The sequence below is a fragment of the Eleginops maclovinus genome, chromosome 3 (assembly GCF_036324505.1).
Source record: "Eleginops maclovinus isolate JMC-PN-2008 ecotype Puerto Natales chromosome 3, JC_Emac_rtc_rv5, whole genome shotgun sequence".
Taxonomy (NCBI): domain Eukaryota; kingdom Metazoa; phylum Chordata; class Actinopteri; order Perciformes; family Eleginopidae; genus Eleginops; species Eleginops maclovinus.
In genome coordinates, this window is record NC_086351.1 from 3110001 (window position 1) to 3133200 (window position 23200).

A 23200-nucleotide genomic window follows, 5' to 3' on the forward strand; every position below is an offset into this window, starting at 1 on the left:
TGAGATCATTTTTCTTGGACGCCTGTTTCCTTCTCTCGTTTTCAATTCCCCGTCCATCTGCCCATTAGTCTGTGCAAGTCACCGTCTGCAAGTCTGTATAATCTCTCCTTCAGTCTCTCTATTTGCACCATGTCATGGCAAAGTATGCTTTTTCAGAAACCTTCATTCAGCTGTTGTTAAAGAGGACCATTCTGCTCATTTTCAGGTTCATAATGGTATGTTGTGTCCCTACTGTGACGTATTTACATGCTTTGACGTTCAAAATGTGCTTTATTTCTCTCATCGCCTGTGCTGCAGCAACTCTTTTCACCCTCTGTCTGAAACCAGAGCCCAGTAAACCCCAAAAAGCACTACAGGGCTTCCAAATAAGAAACATATTTGGCCTTTTTTGCACATTGTTCTGCAAGGTAGGATCTATGTACTCTGTGCACAAGCCAGGTCAGATTATTGACTCACACACTACAGCTGCAATAGTGGGACTATTTTGATAATACACTGACTGCTTTATTCAATTTGAAAGCCAAACATCTGATGCTTCAAGCTTCTAATGTGGGAATTCTTTGCAGCTTTTTCTTCTCTTGCATCACAATTAATTGGGTTTCTTTTGGTTTCGTTTCAATATGTTCAAGACTGTTATGATGTAACCTTGATCTTTAGGAAAATTGTGACTTGCAATTTGTCGCATAGATCATGCAATTAATCAACTAACCAAGACATCATCTTCAGTTTAATAGATAATGATAATAAATGATAGTTGCACACAGACACAGACACACACACACACACACACACACACACACACACACACACACACACACACACACACACACACACACACACGCTTCACTCATACACCGAACTCCTGTGACAATGTGGTGATGTACGATATGGACCGTCGATGCGAGACAAGGTCAACCACAGTGGGAAGAAATTCTTGACACTAATCTCACTCATGATACATGGGCCCTTTACAACGATGACTGTCTTTGTCCACCCCTATCTCACTCCTACACACACACACACACACACACTTTTCTACAACAATGCATGTATAACGACATGAAACTGCCTTGCAACACGCGACGCTTCTATCATGTTCCCATCAGCACGTCTCTGTTTTTCCTATCTCGGCTGACGATGCTGCGCTGAATTCAAATGCAGCTCTTTCAAATTATCTCGGGGACCCACACACACCTCACTCCTGCAATCAGTGACTTTCATGTACCTGTCACTATCTGTCCATCAGATCCTGCCTCTTATGTAGGGTGCACATCAACGATAATGAAGAACAGCTTAAAGATCTTCTGATCAGATGAAGAGAAAAGCCTGTTTTCAAAGTCACTCTAAAGGTTGGTAGTTTCCCTTGTTAAATTCTTCCAAAATATACAATTCTCCCATTGCCTTTTCTTCTTCACTGCTTTCCATGTATCCCTGTCTTTATTCTGTTCCTCTGCTGAACCTCAACTGCTGCTCCTTTGTGCTACTACATGAGTTAATTGGAACCACATGTTACACATCTGCCCTCAAGGAGCCACCTATTAAGTTAGGCGAGAATGTGTGGGTGTTTGTGTGTTAAGCAGGAAGGGAAAGAGTGTGTCACTGACAGCGAGTCTGAGTTGGGTTTCACATATGAAGAAAGAGAGGAAATATGAGTAGGGAAGGAGAAGTGATGGGGAGGGGGCGGAGGGAGTAGAAAAAACGGGGGGAGAAAGATGAAAGGGGGAAAGAAAAATGGGGGGAATTCTCTGTGGTGTGTTTTAAAAAGAGATGGGCGTAAGACGTGGGCGGGGGAGAATGAGATGTATAAATGTTGTTTTAAAAAGAGGCAGCCTCTAATAAGCTGTTCTTAGGCAGCAACCTCGGGGTAGGAAATAGAAATCCATGCTCAAGTGATTTAAACGTGCATTCTCTGAAATGGCCAGCAGGGGGCGACTCCACGAAGGGGAAAAAAGCATTGTATAGAAGTCTATGAGAAAATGGCAATGGATTTACTATCTCACTAAACATTTTCCTGAGGAGTTTTTGTTCTCAATTGCTTCTTTCAATCATGTTTAATATAGTATGATGTTCATTTTGGTCCCATGGCATAAAGCAGGACTAGCCTGTGATGGACAGCTCACTAACACATTGTTGTCCAGTATTGGTGCCACCTTCATAAAGTTAACAGTATCATTTTGGATGCCTAAGAATGTCTATTTCAGCATTCAACTGTGCTTTGCTTCAATTGTTACCTCACTGAGGATAAAAAACACAAGATGACACAACCAAAACGGCAAACTCAAGGCTCCAAAGCCGTTGTCGACAAACCTACAACCTCTTACATATAATGTCCATGGAAAAGGTAGGCTTATGTGATTAGTTTTGTTTCAGCTAGAGGTAGATAGACATTTTGGGTATTATTATTTCATGCTTCTGGTTGGCAGTTCACCCTTTTTAGCTTGAATTCTTTGTGTGTGTGTGTGTGTGTGTGTGTGTATGTGTGTGTGTGTGTGTGTGTGTGTGTGTGTGTGTGTGTGTGTGTGTGTGTGTGTGTGTGCACTCCAGTTCTTAAAAAAGGCAAAAACCTAGCGTATGAGGAGTTCCCGACTCTCCTGTATTATTTACAATCCTGCACTCCTGCAATCACCCCGCATTCTCTCTCTTTCTCCAGCCCTCCCTGTCTAGCCCACCACCACCACCACCACCACCGCTGCAGCTGTTTATCCCCAGAGATCGCCAGCTTCTCGTGTGTCCATTCTCCTCTACAAGCCTATCACTCTCTTTCAGAGGCATGTCACTATCTACACTCCCTCCTGTCCTTAATCACATATCTAACTGATGTGGATGCTGTCAGGAGATTCTGAGGAGTCTTCTCCCCCTAAGGCATTCCAGTCTCTTAGTCTGGCAGTGCACACCACTGTGTGAGTCTGACACCTGCTGGGGGAACCGGGGCTCTACAGTCTGGCTCTGAATGGGAGCCAGTTTGACTGCAGGGAGATGTTTTCCACTCCAGGTGCTGAGTGAGGAGACTATGTTCCCTCTCAAGTATGCAGGTTCTCATCCTGTCTAAAGCATGCCTGGAATTTCTTCTTGATGGATTAATGGTTTATTTTTCTTTGCTTTGTGGGCACACCTATCTACCTGCATCTCCATTGTAGGCTACAGTGAATGCATATACATACTTGCAAGATGATTTGTGGATTACAACTTATTTTTATCAACGTAATCTCACATTTCCAAACCTAAATAACCAGAGATGTGATTTAGATGTGGAATTGAGGAAAGCTCACCCTTGCACAGTAGCCAAACTAATTTGTTTATGAGGGAATTTTACGAAGAGGTTATATCTAAAATAATATCCACACTAGAAAGTGTTTTCCAATGACACAAAAGTATAAAAACCTCTAGAGGTTAGTTACCTTTTCAAACAACAGCTGGGTTTGCTTTAATAGATCACGATGAATTAAAGAGGGTATCTATCTTTTTTTAAACGGGCCCTTTTGTGATTTTGGGGGGTTTCCCTATAGTGTGTTTTATAGGTTTTTGTGCATGTAAATGGTCTGCAAAAGCTAAAATCACAGAGCTCCCTCCGCATGAAAGGCCTGCATTGAAAGTCTTTGTTTACTTCAGTAACATTATGACATCACGTTGTAACACTTGTGTTTCTACTGGCTAGTGCTCCAAAACATTATACCTGATAGGATAAAAGGCGGGACATCTCAAAGCAGTTGACCCATCAACAGAGCCGGCCAGCTAACCAATCAGAGCAGACTGGGCTCTGGTTTCAGACAGAGGGTGAAAAGAGGGTTTGCAGCACAGGCAGTCTGAGAAACATAAAGAGCTTTTTGAACATTAAAGCCTGGAGACATGTCCCAGGAGAGACACAAAATACAAATATAAACCAAAGTTAGCATAATAGGACCTCTTTAATTCTAATGCGACGTTCAGAAGCAGTGTGCATTTGTAAAAATGTAGGACTTTGTGGGTGCAACATATACTCTGAGAGAAAGAGAGGAAAGAAAGAGAAGTTATAACCTCTAACTGCTCAGTCCATTAGCTTTATACAGTCTACTCTCCCATGATCATGTTCAACACCTTTAAAAGGCATTTAGTTTGGTGTGAGAAATGAAAGAAACATTAACCCTCCATTCAAATAGCGTCCTCCTTTTTTCTGTTGAGCAAGTCAGTGAGGGAGAAAGAAAGAGAGGGTTGGAAATTATCCAAGAACAGGATATTAACTCAGAGCATTATGAGGCAGGTACTGACTCACAGGAGCAATGGGAGGTGGAAAGGGAGAGGCGGAAAGAAAGATAGGAAAAGGGAAATAAAAGTGCAGCGTATGCAGGGCAGGGCTGGAGGAATTTGGAAAGAAAAGTGTTTAAAATAACATGCTGCATGAAACAGAGAGAGGGGGAGAAATATGGCACTTTAGGGGGGTGGGGGGGCGAAGAACTGTGCTCTCCAAAGTTTGGCTGCATTCCAGGCTGTCTGGCTCTGATTGTGACGGCCTCCTGTTTTTTTTGTTTTTTTGTCTTACCTCCAGACTATCGGGACCCCGGAGCTGCCCCCTCCCCTGCCTGATACAAACGTCAGTCTCCATGGCACCAGCTGATGTTTGCAGCTGTCTGAAACGGGAAGAAGAGCATTACTTTTGTGTCATTTCAGCACAATAACGTCACTACTGAGACAGAAGGCAGGCTTTAGAATTGGCAGGAATTTGGAAAGGCAAACAGAAGTTGACCCTCCTCCCGAATGTCACCTGCCTGGGAGCCCTTTCCTTTTTTATTCTGTGGAAATCTCTGAGTGGAAATTCAACACGTTTTTTTTTGTCCCAGTGGAAGTGGGGAGAGACTGGAAACATTCCTAGCTGGACAATGGGCTATCAAAGACCCCAAAGACCACTCCCTGTGTTTTTCACAGACCTGAATTGGACAACAACAGGTTACACAACAGCTACTGCAGAGGTTTGCATGGAGGGGAGTTCTGCCTGGTTTCACAACCTGAATCAAATGCAACTGTGATGTGACTCAACCTGAAAGTCATGGGAGAAATGAATCAGAACAGAAGTGGACACTTGATGCTCTCTGCAAAAACTCTAAAATGTTATACAGAGTCCTTCAGTGAGATAACGGCAATAGTTCCAATGCCCTTTCCTTTTATTGTATCTAGAAATACAAAAGTAATAACTATTGCCATGTTCGATTGGTCTGTTGATTATTTTCCCTGTAATGGAATCATTTTTGGCGAAGGACATTTTAAATAATGTTAAAATTCCCCACAACTCTAGCTGAAATCATGAAATAGCTTTTTTTTTGTATATTTGCTTGACTTTAGTCATCGATAAGATAAAAGAATAGTGTATTATTCGTGTGTCGGTTGATCTGTTAATCGGCGTTTAAGCTCAGAAAAGCACTGGTAAAAGTCTGTCTTCATTTTAGCAGTTTCCAACATTTTTGAGCAGAAACATTGTTTGAATTACTCAACCTGCGGTATAAATATTAAAAATGTAAAACAACAATAACACTTTTAAATAATAATAATAAAATGTGATAATGAAAGTTAATTTAAGTCAAAGGACTGAATAATGAATGTGCTTTGAGATATTCCTTTCATTTTACAAGCACCTACACCTGAAAGAGTGATAAGACTATGATAAGGCTACCTGATTCATTATATTATATGTGTGTGTGTGTGTGTGTGTGCGTGTGTGTGTGTGTGTGTGTGTGTGTGTGTGTGTGTGTGTGTGTGTGTGTGTGTGTGTGTGTGTGTGTGTGTGTGTGTGTGTGTGTTGCAAAAAGGATTATTAAGTCATAGTAGCAGTCATTTGTGCAGGATGGGATGTGTTATCTAACACAAGTGTGAGGGCGATCACATCCTCATTGTCAGGATGAACAAATATGATTTGTGAAAGAGCCATAAAAGGAGAATCCAAGTTCCCACATGTTTACTGCCTGAGTGCAAAGCAAATAATGATGTGGCAGCACACTTGGCAACAGGCAGAACAATTCCTCTACAATCTGATCCTCAGCTTTAGCCTGTTGAGGCAAGTGATTGAAAGTTATAGAACCGGCCTTTTTTTTAATGCCTGACAGTAAAAAAAAAAGTTTAAATAGCCAAAATATTCCACAACCCAGCCCTGTTTGAGCATACTTTTTCCACCGTTGTGCCTCCTTGTGTTTAAAAACCATGACTGCTTTTAGTGTCTGTATCTAATCAAGCCTCTAGCCCCATTATCTTTCCCTCCCTCTCGCTCCCTCATTCCCTTGGTCTGACCTTACAAGGAGAGGCAACAGGGTTGATGTCATTGAATGAAGAATGCTTCAAGAATCCAGAGAGAAAGGAGAGCAGCAGGAGGAGGAGGGGTCTAACTGGACAATTTTATGAACACACACACGCACACGCACACACACACACACACACACACACACACACACACACACACACACACACACACACACACACACACACACACACACACAGAGAGAAAGAGAGAGGAAAAAGGGTGCTGTTTACATAGTAATACACAACTCCTGAGCCAAAGTAAAACGAGAGAGAACTTGTTTGGAAGGATGGTGTCATTCCTTTTCCAGACTGAAAAGCACAGGGGGAGGGTCTAATAGCAGGAGAGGGGAAGAGAGAAAGAGAAGTTACCATTATTTTACAGTCAACTCTTACTCAGCCTGGACCCAGAGAAAAAACAGGAACAAAAGGAAGAGGGGGAAGGAAAAAGGAGATACACATTGCAGCTGTATTAACAGAGTAAGTAATGATGTTTTATGTGAATCAGTATGAATGAAGGAGATAGCATGTATTACTCTCTTTTGGACTGACTGCCACACAGGTTACCTAATAAGGTGAAGTCTTTTGCCATGCATGATATCACAGATTTTTTCAGTGAGGGATACACACCTTAGGCATGTTTGTGATGTGACAACTAGTGTGGGTGTCACATGGCAGCGGTTTATAAGACATATATGAAAACTACTGCAGATTCTGGTTGAAAGATACCTTTGTGTGGATGATGTCCCGTTGTTTTCCTATAGCTGAGGGGCCGTTTTGTGAACAGAAACATATACTGTAGGCTGATAAACACCGACGATAAGGACTGTGCTATGCGGAAGCTCCAACAGGAAGTCGAGCCAAAAAGTTGACAAAGCTAGTTAGCTAGCCGCGCAGCTGGTTAGCCTTCATTTACGTCAGTGAGTGGAAAGAATAACTTGATGACAGCATAGTTATGAGAAGGCGTGGGTGTTTTGCCATATGAGGAAAGTTAAAATGGGGCAGTGTTGTAGCCACCGAAACTACCTGAGATAAGCTAGCAGTGGTGTGTAGCAAGCTAGCTAACATTAATGCTGCTGTGATTGATGATAAGCAAAACGGTTAGCGTTTGTCACACTGGCTGGTGGAGCTCACAGGTGAGAGTCTATTGTCTTCTTTAACCTAAAGTGGATTTATAATTTCAAGATATATCTCAATGTGTGTTGAAGCTACAAAGCTAACGTTACCTGATTGAAATGTGTAACTGCTAACGTCATTTAAGCTTAACAGTTAATAACGGCTAACGGTTAATCACCTACATCACACTCTTTACTCTATTAGCCGCATAGCTAACTACTTCATACACATTGCATTTCCCATTGTGTCTACTGCTAGTTAGTGAACAATTAATTATCATTAATTAACCTAGCTGTCTGCCTTCATTTAATGTGTTTTGTACCCGCTCTCCCATCGCTGTCAGCTGTCAAAGGTTGGCCAACCAGTGGTGTAAAGTAACTGAGTAGATTTACTCAAGTGCTGTAATCAAGTACCATTTATGAGAGACTTGTACTTAACCTGAGTATTTTTCCAGTTGTTCTTCTACCACACTGTACTTTTACTCCACTAAATGTTTTAAATGACTGTAGTTACTTTGTAATTGGATTAATGATGTAAAATATAATTAACACTTAAATAAGACTTTAGTTACACCTTTACTTAAGTACAAGATCTGTGTAGTTCTACTGCCTGTAGCTAGCTACTTTATTTTACATTTTCCCATTGTTCCTATTGTTAGTAAGTGAACTGTTAATTATGAAATAGCCTAGCTGTCTGTCACCCATTGCTGTCATTTGTCAAAGCATGAGCTAACAGTTGGCTAACCATCAGTTATCAACGGGGGTTGGAGGGCCAGGGTGTTTAAGTAAATGAAAATCTGTTGCCAGGTGGCTAGAGCTGCAATGATACGTCATCTAATCAATAAGCTGATGGACAAAACAAAGTATAGCCAACTCTTTTTGATATTGTAGTTATCAATTATGTCATTTATCATGCAAAAAGGATGAGTTCAGCCTCTGAAATATGGAGATGTCCTGCTTATCTCTGCTTTATATCGAAGTTTACTGAATATTTTTGGCTTTTGAACTGACAACTTTAAAGACTTCACCTTTGACTCCTGAGAAACTGGCATGGACACTCTTCAGATCAAACGACTCATTTATTATATAGACTTATACTGCCCTACATTTTTATTCTTCTGTTGTGATTATATGTAGGGGACCACAAGGTTGCGCTTTCCAACGTCTTCACCATTGCACGGCCTATATTCATAACCTAGTTGTGTCTCATGTCATCTATGAGATCTGAAGATCCACAGTTCTTGTGCACTGTTAAAGGAGGTTAGAAGAACACAGGAGAATTGTGGCTACTTTTAACATTTCTACTCCTACAAGAATGTAAAATTCCTGTTATAATCAGTGTTAACCACACAGCTGCGCCTCTGAATTGCCTTTTCATCAGCTTTCATCAGGAGAGGAGCCTCAACCCAAGGCCGCAGAAAGCTGTGTTTAAGAATAAGTAAAAGCAAGGAGGTTCTGGTTTTGGTAGTCTGAGGTTAATGTGGTGCTTCTCTTCGAAAAGACTGGGATTATGGCCACTGACGCCTTAGTTAATGGATGAGGGAATAGAAATTGTGTGAACAAAGATAGTCTATGAATGGCTGTAAGCTACACTTTATGACTGAGTTGACGAGGAATCCTCCTTAATTGTACCATCCATGAGTCTAGACTGTTTAAGGACATTCCTTTGCCCTAGATCACTGCATGTCTAGCTCTTTGGCTGGCTGTCTTGTGACTCGTCTTTGGCCTTGATCATTCCTCTGTAATGTGGAGACAGATAAGGTCGTATGGTTGAGAGGAGCCTGTGTACTGATGTTATTACCGGTTTTGAAATGTTGCCTGCTCAATCAGCCGTCCAACTGTAGTCTGACAGAGGGCACAACACATTGCTCAATGCATGTCCACTGAGCTGTAAGATTGGACTCAAAAGGCTTGTTTGTCCCCGCATTAGTGACCCCCGGCCCTAGACACGCTTTCCCAGAAACTGGGTGTGCTATTTACATTAGAACAATAGAGAGTTTCATCAACAACACACTAGTCACCCATACAATGCCTGAACAGACATGGAAGGAGTTGGGTACTGTCAGGAACTCAGGTTTTCTTAACCGTTACAATGGTGGATGTGGACTTCCCTTTTTGTTGTATATTATTATTGTTTGGTAGGCCAAGCAGTAATGAGTATTGCCGATTATTTAAGAGACGTGTCTATTGGTAAGGAATTGCAAACAATTAGTTGATTAATTAATATGCGGTCGACATAAAAACAGTTGCCCACTATTTGGATTATCAACTAATCTAAATTTGTCAGATTGAAATAGCAGAAAATTCTGTTTTTTAGCAACGAAAACATGAAGATTTTCTCTTTTTATAACATGTTTAGCTGGATACCAGTGATTTTGACTAAAGAAATATATAAATGATAATGCTTAATTGGCTTGAACTTTGAGACAACGGGATGCACCATTTAAAAACAATGTATGCGGGCACAGTTATACTTATCCCTATGTGAACAAATACTGCTTAATGTAAGTGTTTTGTTTTTTTGTGAGGATCAGAATATAGATATATAAGTTAAGGGAGGAACCATGCTACAACTCTTCCACATATGACCTTTTAAAAAGCAGAAGCACTGTTTACAAACCAAACTGAGTTCCTCTATAATCACAAAGTAATGAACGACTGCTGAGTTTCCTCTGAATAGTGTGATAAACGGTGTCCGTGTGAAACCTATCAACACTGAGATAAAACAGAGCTTATACAAAGTGTGCCACCAAAAGAGCTTAGTTTGACTTTTCTGTGTTTACACTATATAGGCCATATGGGACCTAAAATGCTGAAGGCAGTGATTCCAAAGCCATGGTATTTTTTACATTCTTCAAGGTAGTTGGTCTGATTACTTTCACCTCTGTCCCATGTTCAACTCAGTCCCTGATAAGACTAAATGAAAACCAACTGTAGTACCCATACCAGGGTTGAGAAGCAATTTTCTAGCCTGTAAAAGTAAAGCCATGTGGAGTTTATACAAAGTTCAAAAGCTCCAGAGTACAGTGTGTGATTTATGTTGGGGCCCTTTCCAAAGGCAAAATTAGAAATGATTAAAAGCTGCCTCAAGTGATGTCATCCAGAGAGTTGATTGAGAAGTTGTGAAAAAAATGAGGAGATAAAATGTTGTGGTCTGCCATGAAACACAAGAGTCAGTTCAAGCTAAGCAGGCACTTTACTAGGATATATAGAAAGAGAGGCCGCTCCAAGAGGAACAAAAAGAGGTGATGTCATTGAGTTGTAGCGCCAAAAATGTTCCTCAGCGAGGGTCTCTCTCATCTCGGGGATCGGGTTTCATGATGGATTTGAAGTAGGACGTCTGGAGCTCGGCGTGGAGCTGATGTCACCGTATGAAATCCCTCAGGACCGTACCGAAGACCAGATGGGTCTTGACCACTGCTGAATAATTGAGAGGACTATTAAAACCAGGTAGCTACAGTAGGCTAATGAAAAGACTAAATCACAGTCCATACACACCCCTGTGAAGCACTCCTTTTTAGAAAGCCATTATAAAGCTGAGTGTTCTGTATAGAGTACTTCAGACTTGGCAACGCTGTTTAAAGCCAAGAGCTTTATCTTCCTTACGATCAGTCAGTCTCTTTCTGCATTAAGTGTCCACTGTATTCAACTTGAAAATACGTTGATATCAGGTTAATAAGTATCCAGATATTTTCGAAAGACGCAAAACCACCCTTCCTTTGTCTCTTTTTCCTTTTGGTTTGGTATTTTATCCTTCCTTTATCCTCTGCAATATGTCCCTGTGTGCCAGCAGAAAGTTGGCAACCTTTGCATCACCATTAGAGGCTCGCCATCTCCCCTTATTGATCCATGCAGCAATTTTTCTGAATTATTTAAGGGGATCGTGTAGTGGAGTTCAGATTTTGTGTTTTGATGATATTTGTTTAAAGGACAGTGACATATTAGAGTAAATATCATGCATTTAAGTAGTTTTTCCACTTATAATAATGTCTTTGAGGTCCAGTTGTGTCTTTTTGTAAACCTCTTGTTCAAACAATATTGATGTTTTAGTTGCACATTTGTCAGAAATGATTCCTAATCAAACTTTTGCCTAGTAAATGTAGTAATAAGGAGTGAAAGCTTGTAAATAAAATGAACTAGTTTGCCTATTTACATGTTACAGTTACATTTATACAGTACATGTATGTAGAGTTGTCTGATAAATAATGCAAATACATAACACATCAGTTTATTTGACAATTAATGAATAATGTCTCTTTCTTATAGGTAACAAAGTAGTGTGTAGCCAACGCAATACCAACATATTTACGCTGGGATGTCTTTAAATAGCTAATGACATAATGAAACCCTTGCCGCCTCTGCACGGCTTGAGGACATATATGGTTGAAAGTGTCTAAATATTGGTTTAAAGGAAGCTGAATCACAAAGCAGAAGGGTGAACGTCTCGCTGCATCCTGTTCGGAGAGGCTGCTGATGTCATGATCAGCAGATGCTCTCAGGGTGTTTTGTCTCGTCAGAACTTGAAGCGTTGCCTCAGTGTTTCGACAAAGTGGAATGATGAAACGCTTCAGCTGTGCCTGGTTAGTTTAGCTTTTACCCTCGGCTCTACACAGTCATTTTCTAGGCTTCAATGTCTTCCTGGAAAGGTTTGTTTTCCCAAATACAAACACAATTATATCTGAATGGTGTACAGCCGGTTTACATTTAACCCACAGTGCAAACACTGTGTTGTGTGGCTCTCAGAGAGATCTAGCTAGAGTCTACTCTGCATTATATGCACCAGAGATGTGTGGGTGTAACGATTTAAAGTTAGTTATAAAAAGAAAGAAAAGACATCCTTTAGTTATTACAGGATGAGGAATGGTTTATATTGTGTAGTGTTGAGAGGGAAACGTTGAAACATTATTATCTTAACAGGATGTGTCTTTTTTCCTTCCTCCTTTTTTATTTTTTGTATCATTATCAGCTAAATGCATGCTTTCCTCCATGAGGTATTGCTTATGCTGTTTGTATTCCTATCCCGAAGTATAAACATCAAGACGCATAAATACTGCTTAATCATCACATCGCTGTTTTCAGTCTGTCTGGGCCCAGCCTTTTATTTTAGAAGTGAAGCTTTAGTAGCAACCAAAACAAGAAATTGACATTTATTGAAGCAACTCTGAATTATAGACGACATGAAATATTCCCATGCCCTTTTTTTCATTAACCATGACATTTATGGGAGCGTTATTGCTTCATTAGCAACACAACAGAGAGATAATTATTCAATATTATTTCCCAGTTTGTCCATTTTCTTCCTCCTTGACATTTATCCTTTACAACCTATTTAAGGCTAGGTTAACCGTTCCGTTGGCTGCTTTTTATTAGGAGCATGCAACATTTTCAGAGCTTCGGGGTTGACAGGTTTGTTAAACAGCAACATAATGTGAGTTAAGACAGCCAGTGTGTGTACCGATATGTGTGTGTGTGTTGGGTCAGTAAGAACAGTCGTGCTTTTGACTAAAGTTCATGTTCGGCGGTCTCCAGTGAAATGTGTCCGGACTTTGTGAAGGATATATCTGTAAAGACACTGAAGTAACATCAACATTTGTTCAACCAGCAGTGTGTGTGTGTGTGTGTGGTAAATGTTTGAGCTCTCTCTCTTCTTGACGCACCTCACATGAAGATGTTATGATAGTTGCTATCGTTCCTGCTTCATACTGGTCTCCTTCTTCTTGCTATCATGCTGTTTTATGTCCCAGTAAACAGACGTGTGTTATATAGTGTAAATACTTTCTGGCTTCTGGGAGAGCCACTGTGTCTGCTCTGTATGCACGGCCTGAGGACATGTTCACACACTTTCCTCATTCCACTGCGGACCATTTGCAAACGCTTTTATGTTTAAGGAGAAACACTAGATCTGCAGAATGCCTCGTGGTTGTTATTTTTGCCTTTTTTATCGCTATTTAACAAAATCCAGAAACATTCAAAAGTCCACACATCCTAAGAGACACTGCAAGCCACAATAAAGTTCTGTTTTAATTAGTTTGCTTGAGGGGGCGAGAAGTGGGGCATAAAGTATACAATGGGTACCAATCTGCATAGAGGCAGCTGATGAACAGTAAATGTGGCACAACATGGACGCAATCAAACCGCATTTTGAGGAAGTAACAGACATTTTAAAAGTTGGAAACAAAAGAAAAATCTCTCTTGTTTGTGGTTTGGTCTCACCGTGTTCACGTTGCAATGCTTTGGAGAGCAACTATCCATCAACACTGAGAAGATTCAATCTGCTTTCTGACATTTCTGTAGTTATTTCTTGCACCACATAGACAAAATCTGGTTGCAATTAGTGTTTCGTTTGGAATTTTCTTCAGCCAAATGTTTAGCTGGTGTGTCATCACCACTAATTCTGCAGCAAAAGACTTGACCTGCTTTACGCTGCCAAGGAATGCAAGCCCTTTACTTCAGTCAGCTGATTAATGTAGTGGAGTTGTTTGAACCCGTTGTTGTGTCAAAGTTTTGAACGAATGTCTCCTGTGTTCTCCCCTCAGATAAACACCCAACATGGAGGACTCTAGCAGCAGCAAGCCGCTCATGGTGACATCCTCTCTGAACTTCAAAGTCACCACCCCGTCCTTCTACAACCAGCCGAAGAAGTTTGCCTCTGTGGCACCGCCGCGGTCCAAGAGCGTGACCCCTCCCTCGGCTCCATCACCCACACCTTTAGGCACAGCTGTGATTGGTCGAGTGGGAGACCTTCCTCCGCCACCGCCTTCGCTCTGTGATGGTATGTTGCATTGTCTCACGTATTTGGTGACACTCTTAAGTCTGCAGCCTTCCCCTGCACCCCCACTCCCCCCTATCCTGCTGCTTTTTACGCCACAGCATGCAGAGCTATATAATAGCTCAGTGTGGGACTGTCGTTTTAATGAGTCGTCTCCGAGACATTACGTCACTCTACTGTAACTCCAGTCTTTGTTAAACGTGATGGCCTCACTTTGCTTTAGGGGGGATTTCACCTTTACAACTAGTAAGAATTTAAACATATCTGAGCTGAAATAAAACATGGACAGAGTCACAAAACCTCCCCTAGTTGAAATGTTTAACCCCTACAACAGTACTGGGTTTTTTTTTTACAAATGGGTCTCCAATTTACTTGTACTGCTCCCATGCATGAGGACACACATGCACAGTTTTCCAGCACCTGGTTTCAAGCTATTTGGGTCGAGAATTGATGGTGTTCATGTGCAAACGATGTTCAGAAGGAGATCACTAACAAGTAATCATAGATGTAAACAGTACAGGGTCTCAAAGATTTAAAAAAAGATCATTTCCAAATATTTTCTCAGGGAGGAAATGCATTCAACATGTCTGCTAGACCTCAAGGATACACTCAATGTGTTTTTAATAAGAAACACCTAAAGTGCCCCTTTAACATTTCATACAAGAAGCCATCAGAAGAACATCTAAAGGTCGACGATTTCCCAAACCTTTACATTTCCTATCCTTGTCCTGTCTGTTTGCTTTAGACGATGTGCCACTCAATATATCAAATCATTATTAAAAATGTAAATTAAATTGGATGATTAAAGGCACGGTCACATATGAGCAAACGAGGAGTCGAGGAGTGTGTGCCTAGGGGGGGGTCAACTACAAACACTTCTTTGTGATTGGTTGAGGCTACGACCTCATAGAGCCCATGTGATGCGACGTTGCTTTGCTTCACCCACTTGCTTCACGTCAAATAATCTCCGATATGTTTTTGCACATCTGTGACCGTGTCCCCTTGCATATTGAATCACAGCTTTTAACCGACCATCCCTCCTCATTTCTGCCAGACTTCCCCCCTCCTCCTCCTCCTCCTCCACTGGATGATGATTTGCCAGCCCCTCCCCCCGAATGCCAAACCACACCCTCTTCCACAGAGGCGCCCCCTCCCGCCTTCCCCGCTCCACCTCCAGTGGCGGATGACCTGCCGCTCCCAGCTCCCCCCGAGGAGAGCGCCTCTCCGCCCTCCTGCCCGTCTCCCCCTCCTCCCCCGCCCCCTCCACCCCTCCCAGCCTTCGGTACTCCCAGTGCTGCTGGAAACCCACAGGTGAGTCATGATGCTGTCTGCATGTAACTGTATCTCAGTGTAATTCCATTATCAGCGAGGACACTGGGGGACGTTGTTGTGAGTCCCCGGAGTGTTGGCAGGAAATACTGTCTTTTTTCCACAAATTATATTAGCATTAGTCTGGGGTAAATCACCCGGTTTCATGCGTCTAACAGAATCATTGCCCATTTGTGCAACAGAAATAGTTTTTACACATGCCATGAAGGGTTTAATGTAGGACTGTGTTAACTGCAGATGGATTGTCGGCCTATAAAGGCGGCAATGTAGGTAGTTAAAGTCACTTTTACACCTCATGTTTAAAGCAACAAGGTTTTGCTTAATGTTCCTCTCCAAGCAATCATATAATTACATTTAGTATTCTCAATTACCAAACCGTTATTCATTTATTCCCTGCCATCGTTCCTCACTTCGTTAAGTGTGTTTGGGTTTTTCACCACAGTCCCTTTTCAAAAAGTTATGTTTCTTTCTGCATTTTTTTATAGATAAAAAACCCAAACACAGTCTTGTAAAGGATACCCATATTTGTGTCAAAACGGTATCATCATCCACCTTTTCTTTGGCTCTTTTGTGTCATTGTTTGTAATTACTTGATAAATGTACTTTATTTAACTCCTCCTCTTCCTCTGCCAGAGACTTGCGGAGAAGCAGACGAGCTTCGATCAGCAGCTCGACTCTCTGACCGACTTGCTGTCCGAGATGGAGACCAGGGGACCTTTCAACCCCAAGGTATGAAGAGAGAAAGGAAAGAGAAGAAGGAGCAGAAGAACAGATGAGAGGAGAGGCTTTGTTTCACAGGAGCCATGGTGTAGAAAATGAGAATGAGTCAGACGGAGGGAAGAACGGGTTAGGGTTGATGAGTGAACTGCACCCCGTACCGAAAATAAAACGTGAGGTAGCTGGTGCTTCACGTTGAGAGGAGACACTCAGAGAGAGAGAGGGAGTGATGAACACAGAATGGAGAGCACAAGAGTGAGATGAAGCCAGAGTTTGCTGCCAGAGACCCGGTGAGGGAGCGCCATAAATGGAGAGTGTTTTCCCTCCAACTGGGAGGAGCTGGATCACTGCAGAATAATGTTGGCTCTAAACAGCAAAATAAATGTCAGAGAGATGAAGCACTACTCCTGATAAGCTCGAACTGTGGAGCGCTTCCAGTGTTGACTTTAATCAGAGTCGCTCGTTCACTATAATGAAAGTGTCGGCCTGCTGCATTTCAGAATATTAACCTCTCTCTTCTGGGGAACGGTTTGTAATGAAGGGAAGAGCTTCAGGCTGAATTTAGTTTGAGGTGGAATCAGAGTCAGGACTATTGCCAGGGACGTTTAAACATACAAGGGAGTCTTGGTGTCTGGTGGTGCAAAAATAAACAACGTAAGGGAAATAAGTTGTAAGAGAAGGTCAAAAATATAAAGATTCTAAGGAAATATAAAAGAAGGAAATGGAGACGAAGTATTTCCACCAAATTTGTACAAATCTGTAATAACTCAATTGTTTCTGTTTTATCCGCAGTTACCAGGCCAGTATTCTTCAGCACCAGCACCCAAGCCTTCAGCTCCCCCTCCCACCGCCCCGAAACCATCGCTCTCCTTCCTCCCGCCCCCTGAGATGGGAGACCGCCCTCCCCCAGCGCCCTGGGCCGAAGAACTCAAAGCCAGAACGAACAGACACGCCAATCATCACAACTCCGCACCCAACTCCGCTCAGCCGTTTGCTAAGGCCCCCTCTGTGGCCCCAAAGGCTGCTTTCGGAGGGAGAACAGCAACCTCCTCAACCTCCCTGGCACAGAAACTGAACCAGAACCTGAACCAGAACGCAGTCCCTGTCGCACCGAAACCTTCCCCTGCCGCCAGCTCCTTCCCTCCGCCTTCCAGCTCCTTCCCTCCGCCTGCCAGCTCCTTCCTTCCGCCTTCCAGCTCCTTCTCTCCGCCTTCCAGCTCCTTCCCTCCGCCTCCCGCAGCCCCCCCTGCCCCACCTGCTCCACCCAGCACCACGGCCCCCGCCCCGGCCTTCAATCACGTAAAGAGTTCTCCCTTCGCCGGGCAGGTGAACGTAAACCCTCCCCCCGCTGCTGTGCCTCCTGCTCCTCAGCCCAAGATGATGGCGTCCGCCCCCTCCTCCTTTAACCAACCAATGAAATCTCCTTCTGCATCAACAGTATGTTTTTTATCTCACTAAAGAAGAGGCACAAATAATTCAGCTTCTAGTCCTCCCATGTTTACAGAGGTTAACCGCTCAATCGTGAATAACAAAATGCTCTTTAAGGTTTGTCGAATGAAGCTATGTGAATAATGTATGTACTAATGTTTTTGTGTGTTGTGTGTGTGCAGTCCTCACCCCCCGGCCCAGTGGCTATCCCAGGTGGAGGCGTTCCTCTGAATATGAGGGAGGTGGAAGAGCTGGAGAGGATGACCAAGGACTTCATTAGAGACATGGACACACACGCACCCGTCATCACCTCCCCTCCCACAGGTACACACACGCACACACACACACACACACACACACACACACACACACACACACACACTACACAAAGGAAGATTGTGGATTTATGCTGAAAAATAGCTGAAAACAAAAGAGAATGAAATGAACTAAAAAAGCACTTGAAAAACAACGGAAAGACACAAAATATTTATGGACATTGAAATGAATTCACAGGCTTTTATTTATATCTGCAGTGGTTCTCAGTTCACTGCATGACCTTAAAGGGACAGTCCACTCCGAAGTGCTATTAACCGATCTATGATTTTTTATGTGAATTCCAGAGTGTTGAAGCTGTAGAGATATCTGACTTCAATCAAATGTAAAGGAACTACATGGCACTCGTTCTGTGATGCTTAAAGCAGCAAAAATAATAATTAGAAACTCAAATGAAGAAGTCTTTATCCAGAAACAATACCTGGCCTCTTAAGGACATTCCCAGACCTTGCTGTCAGCAGTTTGATGGAGGAACTATTCTCTTCCTACTTGTGGAGGAGGAAGTGCAGATGAGATTGACAGGTGTAGTTCCTACATAGAGCTGCTCACAACAAGAGTCTGTACATCTAAACAAATCCGTTAAATCGTCTGTTTTTAATGCGGAAATAGCTCTGTTCAACACTAGTTAACACAAGCAGAGGAGGAAGATGGATGTATTTGTGAATAATCTTGCTTGTATATCATATTTATTCATCCCTCTCTCTCTCAGAGGTGTGTGGGAAGTGTGGCGAGGGTCTGTCCCGCACCCAGCCGGCTGTCAGGGCCATGGAGAAGCTCTTCCACTCCAACTGCTTCTGCTGCATGAGCTGCCACCGCCCCCTGCAGGGCATGCAGTTCTACGACCGCGACGGGGCCCCCCAGTGTGAGGACTGCTACACGGTGAGGAGACGATGCACGCTGCATGGTCACAGCAAAAGACATGTAAAGAGAGGAGAATCATTTGAACCTTCAGTGAAGCCACAACTCACAGTTGGTGCTTCGTTTCATGTGATGTTCGGATTCGAACAGTCCTCTTATATAAGGAGGACTAAGCTTCAATTGTTCCCCGGTGCAAGAAGCACTCAGATATGACTAATGTACATTTCTGAAATATCTTCTGAATGTCGACTTTTTAAAATGTCCCACTATTTTCTCATTATTCTAACTCTGTCTTCATGTGGATTTAATCACGTTCTTTAGAAAATTCAAACTTTTTGTCTCCAAATTCTTTTCCTTTCCGTTTTCTTTTCAAACTTCTGATGTTTTTTCCAAATTTTGACTTTTTGGAATTTCCCAACTATATATCCAAAAATATCTGACTTTTTTTTCTAAATGACGACTTTTAAAAATATCCCACTACTTATTCTGACTCTTTCATGACAATATACATCAAGTACCAAAAGAAGAAGTATGAATCAAGTGCCTTAAAACTGTACATGAATACCTAATAATACCCGATGTTGACACAGCGTATTAATCAATAGCTCTCTGCTGGTCCTCAGAGCTCACTGGCAGTGTGTTCCCGGTGTGGGGAGCGGATCACAGACCGCGTGCTGAAGGCAGTGGGCCAGTGTTTCCACTCACACTGTTTCCGCTGCAGCACCTGTTCCTGCTCACTGGAGGGGGCGCCCTTCATCACCGACGACAACAACAACCCCTACTGCGTCCAGGATTACCACAGGTGGATACTGGCTGCTCACTCCTCTCTGATGAGGAATATTACATCTCTATGCAGTATGTGTTGCCAAACAAACAATGTGGGACAAGACTTTGACCGACATAGCAAGCAAGCATCAGCTCCCCTAGTATGTGTTCATGTTGGTGGCATTCTTCACCTTCATTTAACAGAGGAAGTGTAGAGGCAGACTGGAGACAGGAAAAGACAGGGGAGTGTGTGTTTGCAGTGACGTAGCCTGCGCTGTGTTTAACTTCCTAAGTGCTCCATAGGAAAGGATTCAGTTCAAGAATTCAAAGGCTTTATGTTGTGTGCACAATATCATTAAAGCAATGAACATCTTAAGTCCCAGGCTCCTAGAAAAGTACAACATACAAAACCTGAGACATAACAAAAAGACAAAATAGTGCAGAAAACAGCTTCAGTAAACTAAACAATCCACAAAGTTGAATTTCTTATCATACATGGAAATGACTTTGCCAGGTTGTTTATTATTATCATCAATCATTTGAGGATGCCACTGTTACAAACACAAGCAGGGACACATAGGAAGGTGTGTGTGTTTGTAAGTAATTGTATTCATTCTGTTATTTCTTATATATAGTTTCTCATGTGTTGGTTGGCAATGATATCTGAAGTCCCAGCCTCTTGGAACTTTACCTCACACAATATGCTTGAGACATGAAGAAGAGGAAGAAAAACATGAAAATGTGCAAAAGAATAGTGAAGTAGAGAGCAACGGAAGTACAAATGATGGACTAGGTACACTGTTTATATGGAAACTAGAAAAGGATCAAAGAGAATGTTAATTTAAAAACAAATCTGACATTTCTGAGTCTGGTCTCTTGGTCCTGTGCGTCTGAAAGGTCAAATCTATTTTTAGCAGTGGTTGAGTTTATACATCTTTATGACTCCATTTATCATACCTCTCTGAACTGATAAGAGTGTTAATGGAGGAAGGAGGCGGCAGCTCTTCTTCCTCGTGTGAAAGTTTACACTACCCTAAACTGTGGCTATAAAAACACCAACAGATCCCGAGGATAACTAGCGGACAGCATATTGCTTTTCAAGATCCTTGTGAGTGTGAGGATTTGGTTAAGGCGATCCACTAACCACCCCCTCTATTTCAGGCGTTTCTCCCCGCTGTGTGTGAGCTGTAACGAGCCCATTGTTCCCTCCCCGGGCAGCGAGGAGACGGTCAGAGTGGTGGCTCTGGACAAGAACTTCCACCTTAAGTGTTACCGTTGTGAGGTGAGACATTTAAGCTCAACATGTTGTCCGTAACCCAGAATGTAATCCTTAACCTGCTGATAAACACACGTATGTATCCGTCCTGCAGGACTGTGCCCGCCCTCTCTCCATAGAAGCCGATGAAAATGGCTGCTACCCATTGGACGGCAAGATCCTGTGTATGAAGTGCCACACCCAGCGAGCCAAGCAAGCTGCGCAGTGATTGGCCGAAGCGGCGTGACTCCGATTTAACTATGAACCAAAATCCAAAAGCACAGGATTCATCCAGCTGGCCCCCCCCCCCTTTTTGCCTTCGCAGCAGTCAGTCAGTATACAGGCGTGAGTGTGTGCGTGTGTGTGTGAGTGAGTGTGTGTGCGTGTGGAAGGAACAGTATGTCTGCATGCAGATCCAGTGTAGTATTCTCCTCGGTGCAGAAGTAATGTACTGCATTGACTTTCATCTTTTATTCCCCAACTCATCCAGCCCTCTCTGTGTACAACAACAATTCCAATCCATGTTTTTACGCTAACATTTCCAGCAGAACTTGCACAAGAACAGTCAAAAAGAGCAGTCTGATGAAAATATAGTTGCCTTTCTTTGTCTCGCGCCTCAATATTGTAAGTAGCAACCAGATATTGACATTTTAAGACCCTCGCTGGCTGGTCTCTTTCCCTGTGAGCATTGTAACCACCATAGGAGGACCAGATTTAACCACTCCAGTTGCTGCTGGTGGAGCAGATCTTTAACAGTTTGGCCGTTGGTGTGCCTGCAAGCATGGTTAATGATGCTTTCCTGCCTAGAGAGTGCTTCATATCAGCCAATCGACTGCATCTTAAAGACGTCTAGGGCTAAACATTAACTGCAAAAAAACAAAACAAACAGGGATTGTTGCTCTTAGCATTTTGTGATGTGAATTAACAGGCATGCGTTTGACTACGTCTCGTAGCTTTCTCTTCTTCGGTCATACACACAGTAAAAGATCAGAACAAAAATGAGACCCTTGAGTATTTTTACATGCATGCTTTTTGAATGCACAGATACGAACAAACAAAAGCACAGATCCTCTTCAAAGGATCTTATAAAACTAAAAGAACACGTGGTTATAAACGCCAGCTGCACGGCTGAAAACGGGACCTATCGTGTGATCGTTGCACAGTGAAATAAAAAAGCCTTTAAGTGTCGCTTTGACTCTAAAGCCCCCGCACATTATCAATTTTGTATTAGTAGTAACCATGTAGACATACTAGTAGCTTTTGATATGCATCTCTTGCTTTAAATAATATAATTTATGGACCTTTATTAAGGTTATGTGTACAAAGTAACCTGTCCTTACAGTAGATAATAGATAGCTTTTGCTTTATATCGTGACCAAAATGTTGTAGCTGGATTAAGATGAGATTCAATGTGTGACTTTCATGTTTGTTCTCACCTTCTCGTGTTTGAGCCCGGTTTGTCTTGGTCTTGTATTGTTAAAGTAAATACCACTATTATTTCCATTATTCATCTTTTGTACCCTGTTCCTGTCGGTATATTCTTCTTTATTCCTATCTCACTGTACTGTGTTTCATTGATAAATGCTTACAATTATTCCTTTCTGAAGCTGGAGACGTGCCTTCTCCTCTCTTGTGTCTCTGACGTATTCCTTTTGAATTGAGCCTACAGAAATTCATTCCACACACAAAGACTCGGGTCTGCTGAAACACAAAACATGGCACCAGTTACTGAGCCGTGCATGCTGTCTGTGTCAGTGGTGGTGTTTCCTCTAGTGTTACGTCTTTAGTTTTACTCCACCCTCCTGGCCCCGCCTCCGTCATCACTGGCTGATTTGATGGCGCCTTCATGGTTGCATTTATCCGGCGTTTTGTTGCGTTACGTCATATTGTATTACATGCGGATGCCTTGTCTTTTCATATAACTTTAAAAAAGATGTTTGATATGTGTGAATGTGTGTATGATTAAAAACATTATTTAGCCCCCCCCCCTCCTCTCCCTTTGGCTGTATCAAAAGATAAACAAATAAATAAATACAATGCTGAATAACAAAGGTTTCTGTCTGATTTCTCACCTGCACAGCTGTTGTACTTTTGGATGATAGGAGGTGGAAGAAGTCTTATATTTCACTTCAATTAAAGTTGCAATACTACCATGCAAACATTCCTATGTTAAAGTAAATATCTGTGTTCAAAAACATCTGAAATTACAAAAGCTATTGTATCAAAATAAACTTTAAAACTGCTCGTTTTGCAGAATGATCAAAAGGTGGAGATATAAAATACTGAAAGGAAGCTTAGCCTAAACATTACAATGCATTATAGATTCAAAATGAGTCTGCAGAGTAACTGCCGTTATCAAATAAACGTAGTGCA

The 23200-nt window shown here is 42.2% G+C and overlaps 2 protein-coding genes across 7 annotated transcripts in view; one reads left to right on the forward strand and one right to left on the reverse strand.

Annotated features, from left to right (window-relative positions):
- The window catches only part of fam131bb (family with sequence similarity 131 member Bb), a 33750-nt gene extending 26690 nt beyond the window's left edge, over nucleotides 1-7060 (reverse strand). For 2 of the 5 annotated variants that reach the window (XM_063878333.1, XM_063878328.1), the window contains exons 1-2: nucleotides 6988-7060; nucleotides 4517-4604 (exon numbers count right to left, since the gene is read on the reverse strand). The gene's annotated coding sequence lies outside the window, so the exon portion shown is untranslated. Of the gene's footprint in view, nucleotides 1-4516; nucleotides 4605-6987 lie in introns of those variants that run through there. The other 3 variants (XM_063878331.1, XM_063878329.1, XM_063878332.1) reach the window with 2 other exon arrangements.
- zyx (zyxin) lies at nucleotides 6491-22878 on the forward strand. Of its 2 annotated transcripts, none has more exons than XM_063878300.1 (10): nucleotides 6491-6738; nucleotides 13910-14145; nucleotides 15197-15453; nucleotides 16105-16200; nucleotides 16981-17625; nucleotides 17799-17940; nucleotides 18659-18828; nucleotides 19431-19609; nucleotides 20734-20854; nucleotides 20943-22878. In XM_063878300.1, exons 2-10 carry the CDS (start codon nucleotides 13923-13925, stop codon nucleotides 21054-21056), a joined length of 1947 nt encoding a protein of 648 aa, XP_063734370.1. In that variant the 5' UTR covers nucleotides 6491-6738; nucleotides 13910-13922; the 3' UTR covers nucleotides 21057-22878. The 2 variants fall into 2 exon arrangements, with proteins under 2 accessions (XP_063734370.1, XP_063734371.1); XM_063878301.1 differs by lacking the exon at nucleotides 6491-6738 and adding an exon at nucleotides 7131-7394.
- The last annotated feature ends 322 nt before the right edge of the window (nucleotides 22879-23200 follow it).

What these genes read in the sequence shown, in the direction of transcription:
- zyx (XM_063878300.1), top strand. Translation starts at nt 13,923, where the DNA reads ATGGAGGACTCTAGCAGCAGCAAGCCGCTCATGGTGACATCCTCTCTG. An exon ending in AGTGTGAGGACTGCTACACG is followed by an intron (nt 18,829 to 19,430) that starts GTGAGGAGACGA and finishes GCTGGTCCTCAG; the next exon opens with AGCTCACTGGCAGTGTGTTC. An exon ending in TGCGTCCAGGATTACCACAG is followed by an intron (nt 19,610 to 20,733) that starts GTGGATACTGGC and finishes CCTCTATTTCAG; the next exon opens with GCGTTTCTCCCCGCTGTGTG.